This window comes from Aythya ferina, assembly GCF_964211825.1.
Source record: "Aythya ferina genome assembly, chromosome: 5".
NCBI lineage: Eukaryota > Metazoa > Chordata > Aves > Anseriformes > Anatidae > Aythya > Aythya ferina.
Window position 1 is genome coordinate 25952481 of NC_140301.1, and position 25318 is coordinate 25977798.

Sequence of the window (25318 nt, forward strand, 5' to 3'; positions counted from 1 at the left end):
TTCTTGGGAATTTTTGCCCAAAAGTTGGGGAGAGTAGAAATGCATATGAAACTCATTACCTGTCAGAAATTCTGAGCTGCCACGAGTGTTGATGTCTGTCCATTTTTCACTCCATAGTTTGCAGTGACCAATGTGGGCAGCTAAAGTGTGCTTCATCCCATCCCACTGTCATTATCACCAACCCATGGACCATTCTGGAATGCAAATATTTCTCATCTTGATCATGTCTTGCACCTCAGAATAATAATTTAAAAAGTCACAGTTTAACAATTCAATACATTTATTATGTTCCTACAGAAAACTGTTTGGATCATGTTTTTCCTAATAAAATGTTTTTTTGGACATTGCTCCACCAACTGTAGTGTAGACCTGAAGCTGGGTTGATAAGTGTGGCTGCCATCACCTTCAATAAAACCAGGATTACAAAAGATTTTCAAAAGGCCAAGGTTTCACCAATTACATGTATACTTTTGCAAATGAGGTGCTGTCAGGGAAAAAATAAGTTGTTTAGCTTTGGAATTTGGAAAAATATTTAAGCTGCCATAATATAGACAAGTTTATGCTAACTGCCTTATTATAATGCAATCTTCTGAATGATTATCACAGTAACCTTTTCCAGCTGAATAAGATCTTAATTTTATACATAAAAATACTATCGCTGCTAGTTCATAAACAGATTTCCTAATTATGGCCATTTTCCAACTGTGTTATCTACATTTTTTCCACTGTTAATCATCATATTTTGACTTTAAAACACTAAAAAACAGGTCGGATATGTTTCAAGGAACTATATATGGTCTTTCCTTTCCTTTCTACCTCTTCCCCCAAAATAAAGGTTAGGGTTTACTTGGCAGTAGTCAGTAAAGTCACAAGCTTGCTATGTACCAAAGGCAACTAGAAGATGCACATTTCAGAAAATAAAATTGTCAGCATGCTCTCTTTCCTGACTGACCAGATCAATTTCTTCATGATGGACAAAAACAAAAACAAAAACAAAACAAAACAAAACAAACAAACAAACAAAAAACAGACAAATAAACAAAAAAGCACCAAACACATACAGCTTGTTATTTAAAAGACGAAGTTACTGCCTTTTATGTTGAAATCTGGTAATACCAGTCTACATTTTTCTCCTTCCTTTATGTCTGTCCATTTACCTGTTATCTCAGGTAAATCTGCTAAAATAGGAGTAGAGTCTAGCAGATGCCTGACAGCAATTTCTTGGCAGATTAAACTCTGTGCACTCTAGTCTTGCCATCACCGAAGGAGACTGAAGGTTCTGAGGACAATGGGAGTGAGCGGCGGCTTTCACCTCCCAGGGGCCATACTGGCTACCAAGGCGACATCAGTCCTCATCTGCTGCTGGAGCTCTCTGAGCTGAGTAGAAGCAGTTTTCAGGATAAATATATCACAAAAATGTGAATTAGAAAAAGATACACTGGAGTGGCTTACCAGTGCTGCAGAGAGGAGGAAGAAATACGTAAAAACAACATATAATTTTTTAAAATGAGAATCTGTGTTTCTGTAGTTACTGTTTTGCTTTATTACTGCATGAGCACCACTATGATATATTCAGGTTTCCTACTAAGAATAACAGGGCTGCATCTATGTTAACAGCACAAAATAATAGGATATATGTCTTCAGCTTTTCAAAAACAGGTGCTTTTTTCTGCCTGTCAGAGTTCAAAAAGTAAGAGACTATGTGATTTTTTCTTTCTTTCCTTGCATATTTATACATTTAGCCAATATTTAGTGTTTTTGAGGGGCAGAAGGGATGAAGAGGTGAATCGTGTGTGGTTTCAGTGCCCAGATTAGCAACATCTCTCGCAGGCACTGGGGGGCACCAGTAGCCCAGCGCGGGCAGTTCAGAGCGCTTCAGAATGGTAAAAGCGAAATCTTTTACTTTCGCAAATATTGTCTGCTTACATTTTCGTTTCCTCCTGTACAATCCAACATGACAGAAAGCTTCTCAGTTGATTTTTTGTTGTTGACTTTGGCTTGGTTTGGCTGTTATGTTTTTATTTCTTAAAAACCATCCAAACAAAATTATAGTTGTCAGAGGTGCTGGCGTGACAGCTGAGAGGCTAAAGGTTTCGATCTGCAGAAGAGTCCTAATGTTGTCAACCTCAATGAAAACACTCAATAATGTCTCTTTAATCCTGATCTTTTGTAGGAATAAAAAAAAATAAAAAATACAGTGTCTCTTCGGGAATGAGCAAGGCTTTTCAGCCTCCTGCAGAGACTTCTTATAGCTGCTGAGGAAAGGCTGGGTTTCATTTAGTTATTTAGAAAGGAAATATATACTTGTTTCTCATTTTAGAAAAAATAAAAAATAAGTTAGTTTGTTTTTGCCTGAATGAGATTATAAAACTCAAGGAGCCTGGAAAATTTTGTTGATATCTTCACTAAGAACTAACGACTTATCAGCACAGGCTACATACAAATGTGCCTTGCATAAAATGTACATTATGAGAAAAACATGCAGAATATTCACATATTACATTTTCCAAATAAGATGGGCAGTGCTGAATTGCCTTGCTGTCTGCCCTGTAACATGCCTACAAGGCTGCTACTTTCTTCCCACAAAAATGGTTCAATCCCCTTGTTGCTTGTGAATGAACCTGGTGAAACTAAGACAAAAATGACTGACCACTGCACTCATTTGCTGTTGGGCTACTGTGTGCTATGCCTGTGCCCCAGCACATTTGCACGTCCTTGGGTGACTGGAAGCAATATCCACTGACAGAGGCAGGGGAACAGAACATCTGAGGGTCAGCAAGCATGACGATGGTGTGGCGGCATCCCCTCTGTTCTCGTTTACATCCCCTGTGCCAGCATCTGGGGGTAGCAGCCACAGGAGTCACTGGGCTGGCACCGTGCCGCTGGGCTGGGGCAGACCTCCCACAGCCAATTTTGCTGCTTCGGGGCCACTTTGTAGTGTCAATTTGGTGCACAGAGACCACACAATGGTTTGGGATTTGGATTATTGTATCTGTTCTATAGAGAAAGTCCTGCTGCAGTTAAAACATACAGTTACATTCACAGTGGGACTGCTTTTGCTGAAGCACACATGACTTTAATCAAACACTGTGTTATGGGCCTGACATTTAACAAAGAAAATCAAACCCCAACATCACTCTACTAGTCTGTAGTCTCTGCTTTCAGGGTTGGTTTTGGTTTGGTTTTCAAATTAATGAAAAAGCCTAACAAATATTATTTCAAAATTTAATATGGCATCTTGGATTTGCGACATAAACTGAAAATGGTAAAGCTGTACTTTTTATATATAAATATGGTAGACATCTGGATTTGTATAGATCTTATTAAAAATATTTAACATTGTCTTTGCATTTTATTCCAGAATTATAAAGTCAGATACAGCCAGAGATAGAGTATCAGGAGGTGGTGCATGTCTTAAGAGAAGCAATTTAAGATGTTAATTCCTGAATTTAAAAGCTAGGAGCCAAATTACAGTGGTGCTTTATAGCGGGTTTTCTTCATCTGAAATTGCACATAAAATAGTTTATACCTATATATCCATAAACAGAAGAATAACAAGATTTGAACCTTTATTTTTTTTTTTTTATTTATTTTATTTTTTAATTGTGTGTGTATGCAGTCTCCTCTTTTGGTGGTGGCAGGAGGGGGTTCAGGTGTCACTGTTGTAGAGAACCAAGAAGATAAAGTAAACCCAGCTCATGAAATTTCCCACTAACTTTGTGACCAGCTGCTGTGCAATACAGGCCTCTGCTGCTATTTGCAAAGCTATCTCTGAAAGTTACTACCAAAGGAGAAATCAGTTTGAGATGGGGCCCTTTTGTGGAAGAAAGGTGGCAGGTCTGCAGGAATTAGAAGTAGATTCTCATGTACCTAAAGGTAATTAATCAAATAGAATGGGATTAGGCAAATGTTTATATCCATTATTGTATTTTTGTGCATGTTAGTAGAGGGAAATAAACTGAAAAGGGAGGCAAGAAATCTGAGGAGGAGGTGGAATATGTTAGCTTCTGTATTGTCTATTGCTTTACAGTACTACTGTTTTCTAGTGTTGGCAGATGGTATGCAGAAATTTAATACAAAATTGTAAAATTTTATCTAGCAATGAAATATGCTCCATAAGTATTTAAAAATCTGCCAGTGAAGATTGGCCAAATTATGATGAGCTCATGTTTTCTAAGATTTTTTCCCTGCTTGTCTTTCACAAGCATAAAATAAGTCCTTGGGTGCATTTATTAGGATTTATACCTTATTGCAATTGTTCTCACAGTCATGTGCATTTTCCCTGCTCCCATCTGGATTTTAAATTAACTTGCAGTAAGGAAAGATTCCTTAATTTATTTGGTTCTATGAAAAGATATTTTAAAAGTCTAGACAAAGAGGAGATTCTTGCTTTTCTGGATTGTGGTGTAGTGTGCAGAAGATAGGATCTCTGGCATGCTCCAGAGGTTTCCAGAACTATTCTCTTTGTGCTTCCCGTTGTGAATGCTTTCAGCAGTGCCCTCACAGCTGCTTTGAGAATGAATGGGAGGAGGAATGTTCTCAGCTGCTGAGCGGGAGAGAGAAACAAACCAGCTTCTCCCCTTGGGATGCTTGAGTGCATCAGGTTATCCAGCCTGGGTCCCTATCACAGATCGAAGAGCAGTTTGGCCTAGTCTTACCTCACCCTTGTGTCTCCATTGGGTGTCAGTGCTTGTACTCAAGTGCAGGAAAACCTGCATCTTGACTCAGGCTGTGCTGGTGGAATTAGTGAAGAGAAAGGCCTCTGTATCTGTGGTTGTGAGGCTGTACAGCTCACCAAAACAGAGACTTGGGAAACCTGTAACCTCACACTGCTGCTGTTGATATGATAATTTCTGGGAATTAGAAAACCTATGCTGGTTGCACTTGTCAGAGTTTGCAGTTGTTAAGCAAAGCTTTGAAATGCTTCTGGTGAAGAACCAGCTGGGACTTTGTGCCATCTGCATGAAAAATAGAATTGAAGTGGATATGAATGTGAAACAAGCATGAAAACTTCATAAAGTTCAGTGGAACAGAGGATAGAAAACATGGTCCTGTTCTAGGTAAATCAGCTGCTTCTGTGCTTCCCATTGTAGGATCCAGAGGCATATTTTGCTGTATGTTGGTAGTGATATATCTTTTGGACTTCCCACAGACCCATGTCAATGCCAGTGAATAAAGTGCTCTACTCCTTAGCTGGCACATCTGCATTTACAGGATGGGAATAGTGTCCCATACCTTGTGAGATAACGTAGATCATCTGCTTCCTTCTGTTGTCTGTTTTCACAAAGCCATGTGCTGCACACATCATCATTAGATTACACTTTATATGCCAGGAACAGGCACATGTTTCTTGCTGGACATGCTTTTCCTTGACCCTGCAGGTTCACAGTAGCTGGAAGTCAATGCGGAAAAGGCTGCTAATTGCCGTAGGCTGCACTTTGTAAAAAGGCTGAGCTTATCTACACGGTGAAGTGAGAAAGCTTTCTACTCAGGCTGAAGGCAAATTAATATAGCCATTACAGAACTGCTGAACAAAAGGAGACAGAAGAGATTGCTTTGGTGCTCTGTCAGCAAGTGAACTGCTAGATATTTTTATTGTGTTTGCAATTTGAATAATGAATAATAATAGCATATAAGCTACTGTTATAAATTCTTTGTGAGAGAGGCATGGGCGTTGTTTGGTCCCAGCCATTTCACAATAAAAGCGTTTTGCATCTTAAATATCTGTACTGTTTGTAATTAAAATATGGGATAAAACTGAATCATCCACAGAAAACAAGGTCAGTAATTGTGTGATGTGTGTGCTAAAGCTTTACAAAATACATTGAGAGGAATTTGTCCCTCTGCAGAGAAAAGGAAAATTAATGTTTACAGTTTAAAGAAACTTTATGCCATTAAGAAGAGAGGAAGCTGACTCTGGAATCTGGGATGCTTTTTTATGTGCAGTTGTAGTTTGCCTGGGTTTCCCCAGGCATGCTCTTAAATGGCTAAGGAAGTTGGCTAGATTTGCTTTTTTCCATTCTTGGTTCTCTTGTGCACTTTCTCCTTCCCTGTTCTCTTATTTATCAGCTTTTGTGGAATAAATAAATGTTATTGTTTCTAATTTCTTCTGTGCCACTCATTTCCTGACCTTGATTGATCTCAGCAACAAAGAGTAGGACTTTAAGATGAAACTAGCTGAAAACTCAGAGGGGGAAATGCTGTAAAGTTTCCAATTATGTTAGAAAGGGTAAGAAAAATGAAAAAGCAAGAAATGCATTTTTTTTTTTTTTTTACATTCATGATATTTTGGACAGTTTGAATTAATCAAATTACATTGTGGGGACTCTTGCAGATAAGAAATGAAATGAAAAAGGTTAGTGGCTGATGTCCCATTTTAAGGTACAGAAGTATCAGAAAGCATACTGATGAACTTGCCTTTGATTAGGAATTAGACATTACTTTTGAATGCAGCAGTGACACAGTAAAGGTAGATAGGGCAGGATGACTGGTGTCGGAAGTGCAGGATAGTATGGAAAGCTGTCACAATTAAAGGAAAAAGCTGTTCCTGGACCAGAGAGGACACACTGGAAAAGGTGTTGAAGATTTTCACCAGTTACAAGAACTAATAGTCTAGATTAACAAAACATTTTGAAAAGAAGTAAAGATGGTATCGAATCTCTGATTATCATCTATTTAAATTTAATGAATTAACTTACAGCAGAGAAATAATATACCATACAGATCTTGGAGACCAGCCTGGGATGCTGCCTGCTAGAGTTCTTCAGACAGTTAAGTTTGCTTTGCATGCCTGGCGAAATTCAAGGCAGCTGCAAAGAGCTGCCAGAGGAGTCTCCCCATGTGAAGAATTCCTCTCCAGCATCACATTTCCCTGTCTATCATTTCCTGTACTGGTCATCATGTGAGAGAAAATGGCAAAAAGGGTGCATGTCAGACAGATTCTTGGTACACTTCATCTCAAGCTGGCAATGGCTCCCTGGGGAACCTTACACAAGTGGGATAAGGTATACCAGTCTTCCCTTGCAGCTCATACTTGGCGTTTGTACAGCTCAAGATGGATTGAAAGAAGTGCACTTCTCATGTGGGAGGACTCTTCCTCTATGTGTCTAGGAGGGCTTGGGCACTTTAGAAATCTAAATGCTTCATGATATTTAAGAGCAAAAAGGTGAAAACTAGAATAGCAAGCATAACTCTGATAATAAAGGGCTTTAATTTGGGACTTGTTTACTCACAGCTGACACAATCTGTTCCATTTTGTTCTTCTGTGCTAAGATTGGCCAAAGAACGTCTTTTCTGAATTTTTTAATGGGGTAACCTTATCTACACAATGAAGCAGGAAACTATTCTACTCAGACTGAAAACGAAACATGTCCCATTATTTGTCTTGAAATGTTTTACAAAAGTTTTACATTTTTTTGAAGATCAGTTCTTACTGGCCTTATTGAAATGACTTTCAGGGGGTAGTGGTGGCTGGTTGTATTAAATAAGAAGGATTATTTCTGAGAGCAGATGTCTTTCAGTTGTACTTTGTGCCACTAACAGATGGGTAGCAGCAACCAGAACTTCAGCTTTTCCATCAGATCTGTTTTATCAGAGGAAATATTCAATACTGGCAGGAGACTAGTTGCTCTCTGTCCTTCCTTTTCTCCCTTTTTCCCTTTTCCCTTTTTGTTTTTTTTTTTTTTTCCCCACTTCTAAGAACAGAGTGGTTTTGTTGTCCTCCGAGCCACAGAGACAGTATTATTGCTACAGAGAAATGAGCTAAAATGTGTACTTTAAATTTTTAGTCATTCCAAGTATCTCTAATTGAGATGATAGTAGCAGTTGGTGAGATAATTAAAGACTTTTCCAGGATTATATGAATGTGGGGAGCAATTGATCCATTTCTTCTTTTCCACTCTACAACAGTTCATGACCAGTACCAGAACATGGCTACATATATGCATATGTTTCAAATGAAATCCAAAGCTTAGTTATGACAATACAGACCTCAGTCCAAAAGACCTAAACTTCTAGTTTATCCTATAGGGAAGTAAAATAACCACATGCTTACACAGATATCCCACACATGAAAGGGAGCTGATTATTTTTGTTTTACTTTTTCTGCTAGTACATACTGCACAAAGCCAGTTCATACAAGAAGCAAGGAGAGAGGAGAAAAACATACAGCTCTCTAGCCCATCCTTTCTCAGTACAGGACTGTTCTCTGTACCGTCCCTCTGGGTTTCTCTAGTCCAGTTTCAAACGATATAACAATAGTGTTTCTCATGCTATGCTTGGATAGGAAATTACAAAAAATTCCTCAATATTTAGTCTTCTTGTCTTTTTACTTCAGTCTCTTCCTCAAGGTTTGGTAGAGACCCATTTTGTGCTATTTTTTTACACGGTAGTGTCTATGTTTGTGTTACAATATTTTGACTTGGTAGCTGCCATATATTTAAAATGTTGCTTAATATCAATAACATTACAATACCAAAACTAATGCAGTTAGTGAATAACTGTACATAATACTCACATTTGGTATATTCATAGCATTTCATTTTTATTATTGCAGTCTTGACTGAATGGACTATTTATCACAGCTTATAAGGAATGATCTTTGCTAACACTATTAAGTCACTCAAGCGTGCTAAATTGTGGCACCAGAGCAGGTGCTATTGTATCCAGTTCTTTTGGAAAGAAAGGAAAAACCCTTAAATGATCCTGAACATTTATACCTAAAGGAAACAATCTTTTATATTAATATAAAAAGATTGTTTTGTACTCAGTCAAAAGAATTCTTGGCAGTCAGTTTAAACTTGCCTGTATATATAGCACGCTGGAGCCTGCTAAGTACCTCTGTTTTCTTTATGGATGAAGCCTTGGTGCCAAGAGGTCTGCACCACATGCAAGTGTAGATACGCTTGTATCTGATGGATTGTCCCATAGTGAACCACATTGTATACAGGATGTTCAAACATGTATTGATTATGTGGTTCTTTAGTTTACAGCAGAATTATAATCTGATGCTTTAAAGTACATGTATGCAATCAATCTTCATGTGAAGGATCTCAGTACAGAAATATTTTATGCTGTATATTAGATATTTGAACAATACCATTAGAAAAAAATGTATATTATACATTTTTAATGTATCTCCGTAGCATTATTGTGAATTTATACAGTTCTTTCAAGCATCATCTTTGTGTTGACTATGAACTGTAAATGTATAATAAAGTTCATAGTGTGTGTAACTATTTTCAGGTTTTAGTACCACATCTCATAGTCAGCTACATGAGCTACAAACCTCATATAACACAGTTACAAAGTTTTTATAGGACTATGTTTATGTTTGTTACAAATCTGTAAAACTTTCCTTCAACATTGCATTATAGAATAAGAAATTTGTATTTGAGGGGAAAAATAACATTTTGATTAGATTTTAGTCCGTCATGCAAATAAAATTTAAATATATATGCTTAAAGACTAAGTTGCTTCTGGTACTATGGTGCCAACTTCCAACTGCTTATTTGTGAAATACGGAAAACTTGACAGAACTACTACTTCTAAGTGTAGAAACAGATACAAAATTTCTTAAGACTGACTTATGCTAGCAATTTTTGAGAGGGATTATGTTAGTTTACAATGCCTAGCTGCATAAAAAATGCAGCTTATGCTGGTAGTATTTATTTGTAATTCAGGACAGGAGTACTTGAATGATTCTTCTGGAGCAGCTTGCATTTTCAGAAACTTTATTCCAAACTTTTGGAGCTATGATAATTATATAAATTGAAAATAATACTTTGTTGATAAGATGATGATCATGTTATTTACCTAAACAGTTTTATCTGCATTCACTCTTTAACTCATATTTTTACATCACTCAAATTCCTTTTCCTCTCATTCACTGGTAGTGGAATCTCTCAATGGACATTACATTTTTAGTCCTCACTATATACTGTTTTAAAAACGTTGTGCTGTCACACAACCATCTCAGTACTCAAATATACATTAGCTGTTGCTGCAGTATGTGTGGTGTTTGCTTTATGGCAGGACAAAGAGCATACTTGAAACTACGTTTTCATTTGTCTAAAATGCAAAAGAATGCTGTATTCTTTGAAGTACTTAGAAAACTCCTCAAGCAGCTGGGTTTTAGCATTTAGATGCATTTGGCCAGTAATGCATGCACAAAATATAAAATACAAAACAAAACAAAAGCCCTTGAGCACATACATAATTGTAGAAAAGAATATAGAGAGATTGGACTGAGCTTGGTTCCCAAAACTCTTGTGGAAGACCCTGATTATCAGAGGTGAGGAGCCCAAGGCTGAGGTGCATGGGAGAAGGAAGGAGAGCCACAGCCTGCTCCCCCTTCCCCAGTCCCACTGGTTGCAGCATGCCTGTTGTGTTGCACTTGCCCAGGAGCAGGAAACACCTCTGCCTGCCCTGCCTGGCAGGGTTATGGAGAGCTGCTGCATTACCACAGAGCTGCGCGCTGCCATTGTGACCTGACAGTCATGGTGCCCTGTGTCCTGCAGGACAGGTATGAAAGCTTGAATCTAGTACTGAGCTAGTAGACAAAGGTGTAAAAGTCACTGAATGTGATGTTTTGTACCAAAATGACTGCAGTGTAGGTGTACGTGCACAAGAATGCCTTGTATACGTCCAGTGTATGAACTCTTAGTCACTTTTCACTGTTAGTGCAGGCAACTTAAATTTGCATTTAGGAAACAGTTTGATTTTAAAGTCATTTTTCTGGCTGTATATAACCAAATTTGATATGGTGTATTGAATCCCTTCACATGACTGAATTTATTAAAGTATAAATAATATGCAAGGCTGTAAACATAGTATTATTTCCTTTTACATTGTCATTAATGTGGCATGATGATATCTTGCCACATCTTCTTCAGTTATTACTTGCTTCAGTGAATGATAATATCATCAGTGAGTGAAGATTATATAGTAAATATTTTAAGTTCCGTTACTGACTCATGTTGCTTTGTCTTTGCATTTTCTTACCTATAAATTATATAGTTAATAATAATTAAAAAGGGGGGGAGGGGGAGAGGGAAAGAAACCCTGAGATTAATAAGCAGCCAACTTTGTTTCCTAGTTTAATTTCTTGTTACCTGTTATTTGATTTAGGTCACATGGTGATATTTCTAAAAGAGACTTTTGAAATCTAAATTGGATCTGTCTCTGTAAAAATTATACATATTTTTAAAACCTAAATCTGGATTACTTAGAGAAACTAAAGCATTTATACTTTTCATCTTGTAAAAAGGCTGTGTATAAATCTTCTTTGCTAGGTGGTGCACATGAAGGTCTCCAGCACTTGGGTCCTTATGGCAATATCCCAAATATCGTGGCTGAGCTGACAGGAGATAATATACCAAAGGATTTCAGTGAAGATCAAGGATATCCTGACCCCCCAAATCCCTGTCCTATTGGAAAAACAGGTAATTCTGCTGCAGCCTTCGTACCTCTGCATTGACTGTGCTACTGAGTCTTCCAGTGATGTGCTAAGCAGTACAACAGTTGATCACTGATGTGTGTTTCCTGTCTTTTTGTACCCTGGGAGAAGAACTGTAGAGCAATCAGTTGTTTTATATTAGATTTTATATATATATATATATATATATATATATGCACCTTCTCTATCGCTATATGTCTGCTAGAGAAGGTGAGATGGAAGAAATCATCTTGACCTTGGAGTAGAAGTTGGTGAGTTTTGTGATAGAATCTTGTTCCTGAGGGAGTTCATTTTTAGGCTGGCCCCTGAAAGAAAAAAAAAAAAAAGTTACTGTTCTGTACAGATGAGGTTTACCCTTATTTTGGAGACTTTCATTGTGCCAAGAAGAATGAAACTGTCTGCCCTGATCTCCAACCCAGACCATGAGTCAATATTTAAGATACCTTGGCTCCCATCCATGTGGCTTTATAGCTCACTGAGGGTGCATCCCCGCCAAGAAATGGAGAACTATGTGGACGTACCCCAACTCATTACAAGCAAGCTAGCTCCAGCAGAGTAGCAGTGCAGCTGGGGAGAGTGGGAGCGGTGGTATACCTGAGACACTTAGCACGTCCCTCATTTGGTCGGACCAGTGTGTTTCCTAAGCCATACACATGGCTAGTGCTCAGTGGTCTCTCAAGCAGCACTACATGTGCATGATATAGACATACCCTAAGGAAATAGATCTTTTTTCCTGTTACTTGAGCCAAGGAATGATTTCCAGTACAGAAAATAGTAGTAAAATACCCATTGGCTGCCTTGGATGCTGGAACTCGGAATGGGAATGAGCACTCTTTTTTTTCTGTCGCTTTTTATTTGTGAGCTAAGAGATCCTTTCAAAATCTTTTCTCTTCAGTCTTCATTTATGCTCTTTGGTAATGCAAAACAGTTGTCCACATTTTTATTTAAAAATATTCTAACTAGCTTAGAACTGATTTAAAAAATTGTCGTGAGAAGCTTTGCAAACAATGTTTTTACATTGCATTCAAAACATCATATAATGAAAGAAATCCAAATAGCCATCCACACTGATTTCTATTACAGCCTGTTTGGTGATAATGGCTGCATCACTTCTGAAGTAGTCTCATCTTCCATTTGTTCAATATAGCTGCGTCTGACAGGTTGCAAATGATGTTTTCTCACACACAAAAGCACATAGACTTTTTATCTGCTGTGCTTGTCCAGCAAACTTCTGTAAGTGATTAAATAAATAAAAACCTGGCATCCAGAGAAATGACTTTGAAAATCCCTTTAATTTTTCTTTCTTAGGTGAAATAAAAGTTGCTATCTAGACCAGTACAGTCAGATAGGAGCATGGGGAGAATTCCTCGAGAAGTGCTGCCTGCTCAGATAAACTCTGCCATAGGTACGCTGAGGGCGAAGATAGCATCTACTAGGATTAGAGTAAAATGTTTTTCAGAGCCTTAAATGGAAATTCAAGTGGTGACTGTTAAAACTGTATTATGCATACAAATTACCGGAGGCCTTCCTCAATCAGGTCTGTGGATTTGCTTAATGGAAAACAATTTTTCCAGTCACTGTCTACATATGCACATTCCACAGGAGGAATACATAAGCCTTGAGCACTTGAGTTTGAAGACTTTTTGATTAGCAGTCGCAGAGGGCACACATATGTCCAGCTTCTCTTTGTGTTTTCTACCCAAAGCAATAGACATAGACAATGTGAGGAGGTGAACCACATTTCTGTTGTCACCTACTTCTCTCCTGAGATGGCCTTGTCCCTGCTGAGACTGAAATAAATTTTAAGTGCTCCTAGTTAAAAAAAATATTAGTTTAAGTGCACAGAAACTAAGTGCGCAGTTTCTGTCTGTTAGCTAGCATGGTTACTTTTCCCACTTCTTACATTTTTTTCTTCCTAAAGAGAAAAGAAAGAAAATGGGATCCACTGGAATAAACCTCCTTAGGTCATTTAATTAATTCATTTTTATGTTAGGTCTTTACTGTTTCCCACATCTAAAGGAAAGAAATGATCCACCTATAAAGTTTTGTACAAGATGATCACACAAGAATGGAAGGGAAGGTCCAGTGTTCCTTCTGTAGTGTCTGTCTTCTGGTGGATGCATCTGCTTGCTGCCCAGTGTCATGCCCAGTGTGGTGGCATCTCCTTGGGTATGTCTGTGAGCAACAGGGATTGCAAGTGCATGATGCTGGCAATGAAAAGAGAGCTTCAAGAGCAAAACTCTATCCAAAGAGCTGATCTGGCCTCAAGTTCCTGAATTGTTGTTTAATCTAAAGGTCACTTATTTTGGTAAAAAGTCCATAAGCAGACTTTTAAAAAAGATATTATCCTTGACATGACAATGTCTGCAAAGCCATCCATTGTGATAAAAGAGATTTCTACACTCATCAGATTAGTATCAATCTGCACAAATACCCTTAGCATACAGCTTCTGCCACATTGCATTTTTAAGGGAATGTATGACGTGTAAACAAATTTAATCTATTTTTAACAAAATAGCAAACCAGAAATGGAGCCCCACAAATAGCTAATTAGTGAAGGAAATTCTGCCTTTGCTTACAGACTCATTTTACCATGAGCTTCAAAAGTATTGTTTAAACAATTTCTATCACTTCCTGAGGGCATTTAAAAATTAAAATAAGATCCCTTCCAAATCAGTGTAACAAGCAGTTCCATGTAAAATTAATCTCAATCACTACTTTAAAAGAAAAACAAAAAGGAGATGGGAGAGCTTGGAAAATAAATTTTGTTAGTTTTGGAGTTTCAATAAATTGTGGGGTTCTTCAATAAATATGGATCCTGACAAACTCCTTTCAAAAGATAAAAAAATAAAATAAAATTGTATTTCCAGTTGTCCAGTTCTTTATATGCTTTTTTAAATTGCAAAACTACATTTAAAAAGTTTGCTTCTAAAAGTGGATATCTGTGTTTTAAAGCTACTAAGGACTCACTGCTTTCTAACATGCCTTTGTAGTCAATGATGGGTGTCTAGAAAACACCCCCGACACAGCGGAGTTCAGCAGGGAATACCAGCTGCACCAACACCTTTTTGATCCAGAGCATGACTATCCCAATGTGGGCAAGTGGGTGAGTTGATATTCTTGATATGTTGATATTCTTGCTGCTTGTGAACCAGAGTTTCATCTGCTGCTGCCTCAGATACTACAGAACCACAAGGAGAATACTGGGCTGATTGCTGGTAGAATTATCACCCTAAAGGAAGCCTCTTAAAAAGATGAACTTGCCCTTACAAATACAGAAATAGCGGCTAAGAAAAATGATCGATGAAAAGCCCATAAAAGCAGAAAATAGAAACCCCTGTCTCATTATGTCCCAAAGCATGACAGCTATGTATGTGCGTGATAAATGCAGCAAACCACATTTCAAAATGCGGTGCGCCTGTAGCCAAAATCAGCTCAGCTTGTTATCATGAGGCTCCAGAACATAAGTGGGTTCCTGGGCAGAGCCTGGCGCAAACCAGACTGGGGCGGGTAAGCAGTGTGGGAGGGGGCAGTTTGCCTTTGTGCTGTTGTTTTCCCCTTCCACTGCTTTTGGCTTGCATAGGAGCAGAGCATCAGTAGGCTCTATTGGAGCTATTTTATGGTATTTTTTAAAAAAACTATTTTATACATTGCATATAATAGATACAGTGAGCTACACTAAGGGTAAAAATCTTGCTTTACACATACAAGGACTTTAATAACTCCAGCTAGACTATTTCTTCAGGCTAGAGGCTCCAAAGAAAGCTCTGCCGCTTAATCTTAGATTACATCAGTTAAATGTCCGATCCCAAATCCATCTTCAGGCGCCAGGAAAACAATAACAATGATCATAATTTATGCTGCTAGAGCAAATCATGAAATCTCATTATACATTGTTACAGCACTTTACTTAAGATTGCCCTAAACCCGTGCTCTCTAAGCGTATATCGATAAATAGACATGTTTGGCAGCCTCTTCTCCGGCTGTAATTGTGAGACAATGATTCATCGTTCATGATCAAACCAATGTAAGATTTATAGTCTTAATTACTTATGTGAGTGCTAAATTTCTACAGACAATCATGCCAAAAATCCAAATTTTGGAAACCCCTGTTGCATTCTAAGTAATTACCATCAAAGGTTTTCATTTTAAAAACACCAGATGGTGAACTTTATTATTTATGCCAGATAATGCTGTTAGTTTTCTTATTATTTAAAAGTAATTTACTTTCATAATGCCACTTTGAAGACTATAATAACACTTCTGCAAATCTTTGGCCTACAGCATTATTTCAGAATCAATGTACATACTGTGTTGTCATCAGCAACACACATAGTTAACAAATGGTAGGTAATCCTTAGCGAATACTGGCCTTTTTTCATTTCTCCATCCATCACTACTAATTTAGGGAATAAACTACTCACATGTGGATTAAAAGAGATTGTTAGGTCCCAAACAGTAATCATATCTAGCTTCAGCAGAGCCAAGTCCCAATCTTTTTAATCAGAGATGAAACAGCTGGTAATGTACATGAGTAAATGTTCTGCCGAGATCCAGGAGTATTGCCCTGACTGCCTCCTCACTGTATATTACTACACATTAAAAAGATTGGGAAATACAGTGGTATCCATTTTTATGGCTGCTTTTGTTATTTTTCCCTTGCCAGAAAAAAATGAGAGCTGAAAAGCACTCTAAAAATTAGCTATCTGAGACTTTATAAAGGAGAAAGAAAGTCGATCAGATCTTTCTCTTAGGTCACTTACTGTCATCTGGGCGAGGTCAGGCATAAATGAACATCCCAGGGGGGTCAGGGGTAAAAAGAGAAAGTTCAGCTTTGTTTTCTTAAGCCAGTATCAGTGCAAATAGTAAATTGAAAGCAACGATGTTTTTCAACAACACTTTTTTCTACTGAAATAGTGAATAACATTTCACTCTCAGGGTAGAAATAATGCCAGTTGTGCTTATCAGCTAGAGAGGAGGGATCAAACTCAGTAGAAAGAAATGCAAATGGGAAGCAAGAAGGAAAACATACCACAAGACTGATCTCCTTGTTAAAAGAAGCTGCCCTCTCTGGCTTCCTAATTTTACCGAAATCCTGAAACTAGTCACTTACAGATTTCATTTTATTCCAACTTCAGTTATAATGAGCAGTGTTAAGTGCATCTCACTTTGCCAACTGACATTTTAAAATAGCTGGCTGGCAATGGTGGTTATTATTAATGGTGGGTTCTGTAGGTTCGGTACCCATCTTCAGTTTCAGACAATAGATACAGGTTATTGAATTCAATGTAGTATGCTTGATGTAATAGCAATTATCATGCTTGATATTCCTGATGGACTGCAAATTGACTAATGCAGGAATAAAAAAGCCCTCTTGAAAGTGTGCAACCTTGGTAATGCAATTTTCCTTTTCACTTTTGCTTAATAATTGTGCAAGCCCACATTACAGAGCTGCTGATCATTACTGACCTAAACAAGTTTCAGTGACCTCTGAAAGATTGAAGGGTAAATCTTTCTGGCACTGGTTGCAATCATTTTAGTTCCTGAGTTCTTCTGCCCAAATCCCAACCTCCAAGTACCTGGTGGGTGCAAGGGAAGCTCCGGAAGCAAGAGGGAAGCAGTGATTCCTTGTGCCACTGCTGTTCCTGCAGTCCTGAGGCCCTGCAATGTGCCAGGAGTTCCCCTTCACTCTCCTCCCAAAGCAACATCTCCTCATCAGGCGTGCAGCTCATCTCCAGCTGAGGCTCATTTTTAGCTGGGGAAGCTCTGTGCCTCCACGCCTAAGAAGCCCCAGGCGCATGGTGAGAACAGCGAGTGCTTCACAGGCAAAATTCAGCAGCCGATGAGCTCAGGGCCTTACACCACGGCACACATTTCCAGAGCTGTGGTTCACCATTCATGCATACCCGTAGATCATGCTTCATAACCCCCTTTGCTTTGCACTGCATGCAGTGCTTAAAAGTAGTAGTTACGGTCTTAAGGCATTCCCAAACAGACAAGGCACATATGACCTTCCTGAGCAGGAACACTTCAATTGTAAGGAATTTTCCAGAGGGACAGGAATGTTAGCTTCAGTAGTCATGAAATTGTTCTTATTTCAGCGACGTTATTTTTCCTCTCATGAAAAGTATAGCCATATAGTTTATGAAGAGAGGCTTCAGTGGCACTTTGTTACTACAGAGAATAATTTACACGTTTTTTTTAAATGTTAAATTTACGTTTTCCCTAAGTGAGTTTGCACAAATGACTAACCAAGAATGTCTCTCTTGGCCAACTTCATCTCTGTTCCCTTTTGGCACAGTTCGGATAAAATAACTGAGGTTGGGCAAGAGATAGGCCTTGCGAATTTTGGGCTTAATGAACATGAGAAGTACAAACCAGACAATTTTGGCAGATGTCATTGTAACACTTGAAAATGTTTGTTTTTTCTCATATCAAGGCTGTGCAGAGGGTAGAAGTGTTTTGGTGAATTTGTCTCGCGCTAGAATTACACTTTCTATTTATATAATCAACGTTAGGTCAGTTGTTTATAGCAGAATTAATGGCTTTGTTTATACAGTGTTCTGCTTTTATACATCTAATTCTTCTTTCCTTCCATTTTCAGGTTAGGGTCTTGTTTTGTTTTTCTGTATAATACACAACTGAAACAAAATGTGTTGAGCATGTGTGTGTTATTCCAGACTTTATTAGAACTCACTACTTGTATGAAATATAACAATATGTGGATGCACTCATATAAACCATGGTCAGAGGGTGTTTTTTTGTGTGTGTGTGTGTGTGTTGTTTTTTTCTTTTCTTTTTTTTCTTTTCTTATTTTTTTTTTTTTCTCATCATCATAACTTTCCTTTCTGCCAAGATGTTTTTGGCAGTTTTTAAAAGGTTCACCATTAAAAATGTTATGGACCAAATGGTTTTTAGAAACTTTATTGAGGGCACTACTTAAACAAAGGAAGAATTGGCGCTAAACTCATTTCAGCAGAACTTTGCACTGGAAAGTGTTGATATCTGGAAGGGAATAAGCAAAGACAACGAAACAGTAGGAATCACACTGACTGTAGTTTTTAAAATTCATTAGAAAATCCCTTGTAAAAGAAATATTTTTGCTTCTGTTCTCATCACCTCAAATCTATAGAAAGATGTATCAGAGTAACTTCTCTCCCTCCCCCTCTCCATTTTTTTCTTTTTTTTTTTTTTCTCTTTTTTTTCTTCTTTTTTTTTTTTTTAATATATATGTATTTTTACTATGTATGTGGGACATTATGTGGGACTTCCAACCTATATCATTATACAGGCATGTACTTAGTGTGCTTCTGCATTAAGCTCAAAGATACAGTGCAACACAGTGGAAAATTACTGGCTTTTTAGTTGTTGATGAGACTGACTGCTCCTGAAGAACTGAAAATGTTTATCTGGATATTTCTGCTAACATTCTGGATATATTTATCTTTCCTGTAAAACTACACACCCATCTAAACTTGCTTATGAATTGTTCATATGCTAATATTTAATAGGAAGAGTAGTATTTTTAAAAGAGTGTAATGAGTTTGATGGCTATGTTTTTTCCCCTTCCAGAGCAAGAATTTACTCTTTGAGAAGATTAATGGTGGTCCAAAAAGAAGAAGGAGGGTAACTATCAGAATAATTTATTGTCCCTCTATCATCTACAGAGCTAATAAGAACTAAAATCATACTGCTGAAAAAGAAAGTTAGCCTAATGCATCCATGTTATACCTTAGGTAATGCCTGAAGGCAGGGAATGTCTGTGATAAGCTACTACAGCAGGCTTGGTGACTGTCACTGAGTACAAGATGTAATTCGCTAAAGCCTGTTGCATTCTGAAGATGCACTTCAATGCAGAGCATTTGTTGACAAACTTTGTATTATCTGTGGTGATCCTGATTCCATGAAGCCATCTGAAATTACTCAGATTTCTTTAAAACGAAATAAAATTTTTCCTATTAAATGTATCAGTAAAACTAATTGCCACTACCCATATGTGTCAGTATGTGTTTGGGTGTAAATGACAGCAGAATTGGTCCTTAAGCCTATGAAATTCAACTAACTTGCATACTGCAAAGCGGCTCAGAATTAAACTCCTAGCTCTGTGTCCCACTTGCTGGGCAGACAAGGATGAATGGGTTGTTACCTTGCTGGCCCTTACACCGAGGAGATACACATACCACAGAGAATTTTTGCACAGTTCGTGTCACTATATTCTCTTGTTTTTCAGTAGCATCAGCTTGTCTTTTATCACTTTCAGACAGAGTAGCAGTCTTTAGCTTTGCTGCTGGTGTATTTTTTTTACAAGAAGAAAACGAGGCTTTACATTAAGAAGCCTAGTTCTCTGCCAAAAAAAAAAAAAAGTAGCTTTGTAAAATATGACAGCACAATTTATACTGTAAATGAAGTAAACTTGGGTTGAAATAACTGAAGCATAAGTGAAGGTGATTTATTTATTTATTTATTTGTCTGTTTAACTCTCAAACCTAAAGTTCTTTCCAGAAAGGGAAAAGTCAGCTGATTTCTTACTGATTCACACATAACTGGTAATAAACGCTGGTCGATTATAGGTAATGACCTATCTTCAGCTTAGTGTCTGCCTTCCATTTCCATTTGATTTTCAAGTTACATAAAAGAAAATGAAAAAGTGTGGACATACTATATTTGGTCTCAAGTAAGTAAATTTTACTCTGGAAAGATAAATATAGAACACCATTAGAACACTCATTAGAATACTATGTTAAAGTATGATTGGTGAGATAGATACATAAGAAGAAATAGTACATATACACATTTTCTGTTCATGTGCTGAGTGATATAATCAAATATAAGGCAACTAATGGCTGTAGAGACGTGACAGACCCTGTGGGCAGGAATAGCCCAGAATTTAAGAGGTGAAAGTGTCAGTTTCTTTCTTTGCAGCAGATTTTTTTTTCTTCTTAGCATGGGTGTATCATTTAGGTGTGAATTTAACATCATTTAAATTATCTTACTGTTTTGAGAGTAATACTGTAGTGGTTGCTAATGCTGTAATAAACTATTTGGAATTGTCACTGTATCAACAGCAGGATAATCTAGAGATGACAGCAGTGGAACGGTGTTTTTTTTCCAGATACCAAAAAGCCCATATGACACCCTCTTAGCTGCTGTGCTCCCTGTCACTCCTCTGTGCCCTTCTACACCAATGGAATTTACTGAGGACAGTTGCTGGCAACAAATTGCTCTTTTGGGTCAGGACATCCCAGTGTTAGATTAGAGCACATCTCCAAAAGTCCCATGTCTGGGGATTTTGGGGCTGTCCATGGAGAGGAAGGGCACTGTACAATGCTGTACAATGCTATAGCATAACCATCAAAGGGGGTCTATGGGATTATACAAAACCACAAAACCTAAGTATTTGTGCATAAATGTATGTTTATATAGATGTATATAAATATACATCTGCACACACAGGCATATACATACATACGCAGTACTTATAGCAAAGGTATGTATTTACTATTTGCCACTGTGTTAAACTTTTGCAGCCTTTGCAGTGGAAGACAAGGAGGTGTACGGGGTCCTCTAATTTAACTAGTGATTCTCACTTTGTTGAATTTCTATATATGAGCACTATCTAATACCCTGAATATGACAGGAGTTCTGTAACAGAGTCACACTGTACACAGCTCTGAGCCTACAGCAAAGGTATTCCTGAACCACATTGCTTTGAATTCTACACAGCTGTATGGGATTAAAAAAATTTTAGCCTTATCAGCCAGAATTTTTGCATTATATTTTGTGTTTTCTTTTGTCTGTTGAGGATACTTTTTTTCTTTTTTTTTTTTTTTTTTTTTTTTTTTTTAATGTATTCTCATTCTCTTCTACTTTATTTCAAAAAGTAGCAAGCAAGTACCATTCCAAAAAAAAGACCAATTAATCTTCCTAAGAATCTTCAAATAATTCCTAGAAGTTTATGCAACAGCTGAATTTCACTAAATTAACATTAAACAGAACTTCTTTTAACAAACACAAACAAATCATTTACATGTGTCTTATTTTTAACAATTTAGAGCATTAAATTACTGTTAGTTTTATTTTCAAAGATTTTTCCACACTCATTTCTGGTTCTTAATACTCTTATGTTTTCACTTGTAGCAGGCAAAGCATTCAGAAACAATAAAAAACAAAAGGGCTGCTCTGCGCTGTGATCAAGTATTAATGATAACTTCCACAAATATGGACAAACTCAGGAACTTAAATGCAAATAAAAATAAATCCAAATATTTTCCAGAGATTTGACAAATACTTGCGATATTTGAAAAGAAATATTTTATGTATATTTTAAAGTTTTTTTCTTTGTTTGTTTTTGCCTAGCTTTGAACTCCTAGGTTTTAGTGAAAGAGACTTCTCAAGAAAAGTACCTATCTCTATATCTCTACGATAGAGAAGTCTGATGAGAATCAGGAGATACTAGAAAATTTGAATTCCTCTGAAGTTTATCCTTAGAGAGGCAAATAATTTTTATTGTCATCAAAAACCAGCACACTATATTTTTTGTCTATATTCATGGAGAACATGCATTTGCATTTTGCATACATGGACACAGTGGGTGTAAATAATGCTTTTTTAATTTTAAAACTCCACAAAGCTGATTGATACTTGCAGATACAATTAACACATTTTAATTAATTGGTACAGATAAAATTCAAGCAGAGGCTTTCTACATTACCATGATGTCCAAACAGTTTTGAGACAGGATCTGTTCATCTTCAGTCTCACGTTGTGCTGCTTACATGGCGCAAAGAGAAGTTAAAGCCTCGCCAGGGATCTTCTTTCCAGCATTCCCTTGTTCTGGCAGTGGTACGAGGGCCATTTCCTATGCCAAAATTTTGCTTGGCTCTGCCTCTGTGCCAGCAGTTTTTTATCTCAGCATCAAGAAAGGGAGCAAAGATGGGTTTTCCGGTGAGATGGGCTGAAGAGAAGACTTAGGTTAAAAATGGTGTCGTAGTATCTAGGTCCATCAGGGAGCAGTGATTTAAGCTAAAGGTTACCTGTACAGTCACAGTGAGTTCTGTCCTGCCTCAGGAGTGAGGGGATTAGATCTGCTGCTTCTCTGTTGAACTGGGAAAGGAGGAGCGGAGCAAAAAGACAGTGTTTAACCCAGCCTGTCCTGTACTCTGTGTAGTCCTCCTCTACTTGTTCACACTGTGGGGTAGGTAGCAGTTTTTTGTTTTTAGTGGATTGGGTTAAATTCTCACTCACAAAAAATGTATTAGAAAGCATAGCACTGATTGACTTTTAGATTTTACTCCCTGGGAGCAATTTTTGTTCTTCATCTGTTAATGTTTGACAGATATGAAATATATGTATATATCCACTTTTCCTAGTTACCTTTTCTGTATTTTCCTGTTTCTAATAAATATTAATAATTTTATGTTTTTTTTTTTTTCAGAGTGTGAACCCATATCTGCAAGGACAGCGACTGGACAATGTTGTAGCGAAGAAGTCTGTTCCACATTTTTCTGATGAAGACAAGGGTCCTGAATAAGTACAATAAAAATGAATGATGAAAACTCATGCCATCCATTGCTAGATCGTAATATTGCTTATATATAATCATCTATTAAAATCCTTGTGAATGGCAGCATGTTTATTATTTATATAATTGTAGATGAAAAACAGCTGTATTTATAACAGTATGTTCTCCTAGATAACAAAAATATGGTTCTGCTTTTCGTTAAGCTATGGTAAAAGGACATTTCTGTTGTTTTTATTTTAGTCATGGAGCAAACTTTTAAAATGTTAGTCATTTTAATAGCTAACGTGAGGTAAATGGTCTTAATGAGCAGCTTGTAAATAGGAAGATGTAAAAAAATGCCCTGTCTGACTCCAGCATTTAATCTTAAATGTTACTATGTTTGACACATGAAAATTATAGTTTTATGTTTTGTTCACAAATATTGTTACTTAGCAAAGACAAAGTATTTATTTTACCCAGAGAATTTTGGCTTTTGGTCTATTTTAATAAACATTTAAGCAATCTACAAGGTTTGCAAAGTGACGTTTTCCAAAATATTTCATAGGCTCATCTGTCTCAGTTATTTCTGTGCAAATTTAAAAATTAAAAAGCTGCTTTTTTTATTCTGTCCGCTGGAATACTTTTCTGTTAGTTTTAATCATTCCATGTCCACAACTTTCCTGAACACTTGTGCATTTTCCTTCATTATCAATAGCACTTTGGGGTGGAAGTTAATCTTCCCCTCTGTTCTTTTGTCTTAGTAAAGGCAGCATTTGTGCATAATGAAGTGCTTAAAGTGTCCCTGGGATATAAGTGAAGATGGAGACAGTTATCTGTGTTAATAAGGTTGTGCCAACATCCTCTGAATACAAATCCAGGATGTGCAGGTCATAGCAGTTGATGATCTTCTAAAAAGTTTTGATACTCCGATAACACTGGTAGCTATCACTGCTCTTGAAGTTACTCCAAGAGGCTTTAAACTGCCCTTTTTCCCCTAGGACCTGAGGAACTTTATATGGCAGCAAACTGAGCTATGGATTTCTTAAAGATGAGAATACAAAATTAAATAAAATTGTTGTTATTTTCAGGGTGCATCTGAAATAGTACAAGCGAAACAAGCCATGTACATGTGGCATTGGAATTATAGAAAATAACATTAGCTTTGAAATTCAAACCTATGAAAAAAAAAAGTCTAGTTTTCTTCCCTGTCCTACAAAGAGACAGTAAAATAACAGTGACCTCAGATAAAACAGATGAGACAGTAACAGAAACTAAAGGTCCTAGCTACGTATGATTAAACTTAACATCACAAATATGACTTTGTATGGTATTTGCTTTTTCTTTCCTACCAGTAAGTAATTCACAATAAATTATGTATGCAGAGAGTTGTTCCTCTCAAGTTATTTATGGGTGGATTGCAAAACTCGGTAACATTCTAGGCTGAACTATAAAGTCTTTCATCATATTTCCTCTTTAAAAAAAAATGTTGGAAGAGAAAACTAAGAGAGTATGTAATGCCGTGGGGTATATAATTGCATGTGGCAAGAAATGGAGGAGTTTCTGTGAAATGTTGAGCTCCCTCAGTTTCCAGGGCCTTAAGAAGGGTGGGAGCACCCCGGCTGCTTGCAGGGCAGGACTCATGCTCTCTGTTTATTTTAATTTGCACTCCCACTTAGTCTTCACTCAGGTACTGAGAGCTGCAGAGGTGCAAAGATTGTCTACAGGACAGAACACATACCATGTTATGAACTAAAAACCAGAGCCCTTTGGTACCCAGTGACCGAAAGTACACCAAATTGCCATTCCTTCCCCCTAGCCCCACAGCCAGCCCCTCCTGCTGACAAGGGGGCTTTCACTTGATTTCCACTCCTCAGAAACTGGTGTTTCCTCATCTAGTCAACCATCTTATCTACTTTTAAAGTAATTTGAGCTACATTCTGGCCTTATTAACTGCAGTAAAATCCATTTTAATCACACACAAAAACAAAAGAAGAAACAATGAAGGTAATTTATTTCATTTTTAAGCTCTTCATATGGACCAGCACATAATAAAAGGATGTGTATACGGTAAATGCGGGGCTAAAAAAAGGGAGGGGCAAAGAGATAATATTTGATTAATGGTATCAGAGATGATTTCTATAAATACTTCACCCACTCACTACACCCACTCTGTGCTGATGTGACAGGCACCACAAACCACCATGACTGAGATTCCTCTCTGCTGGAGTCTGAGGAGCTGCCCTTCCAAGTGTGGTACATCAGCACAGAGCAGGCAAAAGATAATTACACAACTTACACATATTCTTGTCTTTAAATACAGCCTCCTCCTCCCCCCCTCAAAAATAACAAAAACAAAAACAATC

The 25318-nt window shown here is 37.4% G+C and overlaps 1 protein-coding gene across 1 annotated transcript in view; it reads left to right on the plus strand.

The window, feature by feature from the left end:
- LOC311438092 (rho GTPase-activating protein 11A-like) overlaps positions 1–24338 on the plus strand; it is a 43053-nt gene extending 18715 nt beyond the window's left edge. Inside the window, exons 16-19 of the mRNA XM_084522141.1 lie at positions 11292–11441; positions 14449–14561; positions 19028–19081; positions 22890–24338. Of these exons, the coding sequence (XP_084378267.1) occupies positions 11292–11441; positions 14449–14561; positions 19028–19081; positions 22890–22985 (413 nt within the window). The 3' untranslated portion in view covers positions 22986–24338. The remainder of the gene's footprint in view (positions 1–11291; positions 11442–14448; positions 14562–19027; positions 19082–22889) is intronic.
- Positions 24339–25318: the final 980 nt, after the last annotated feature.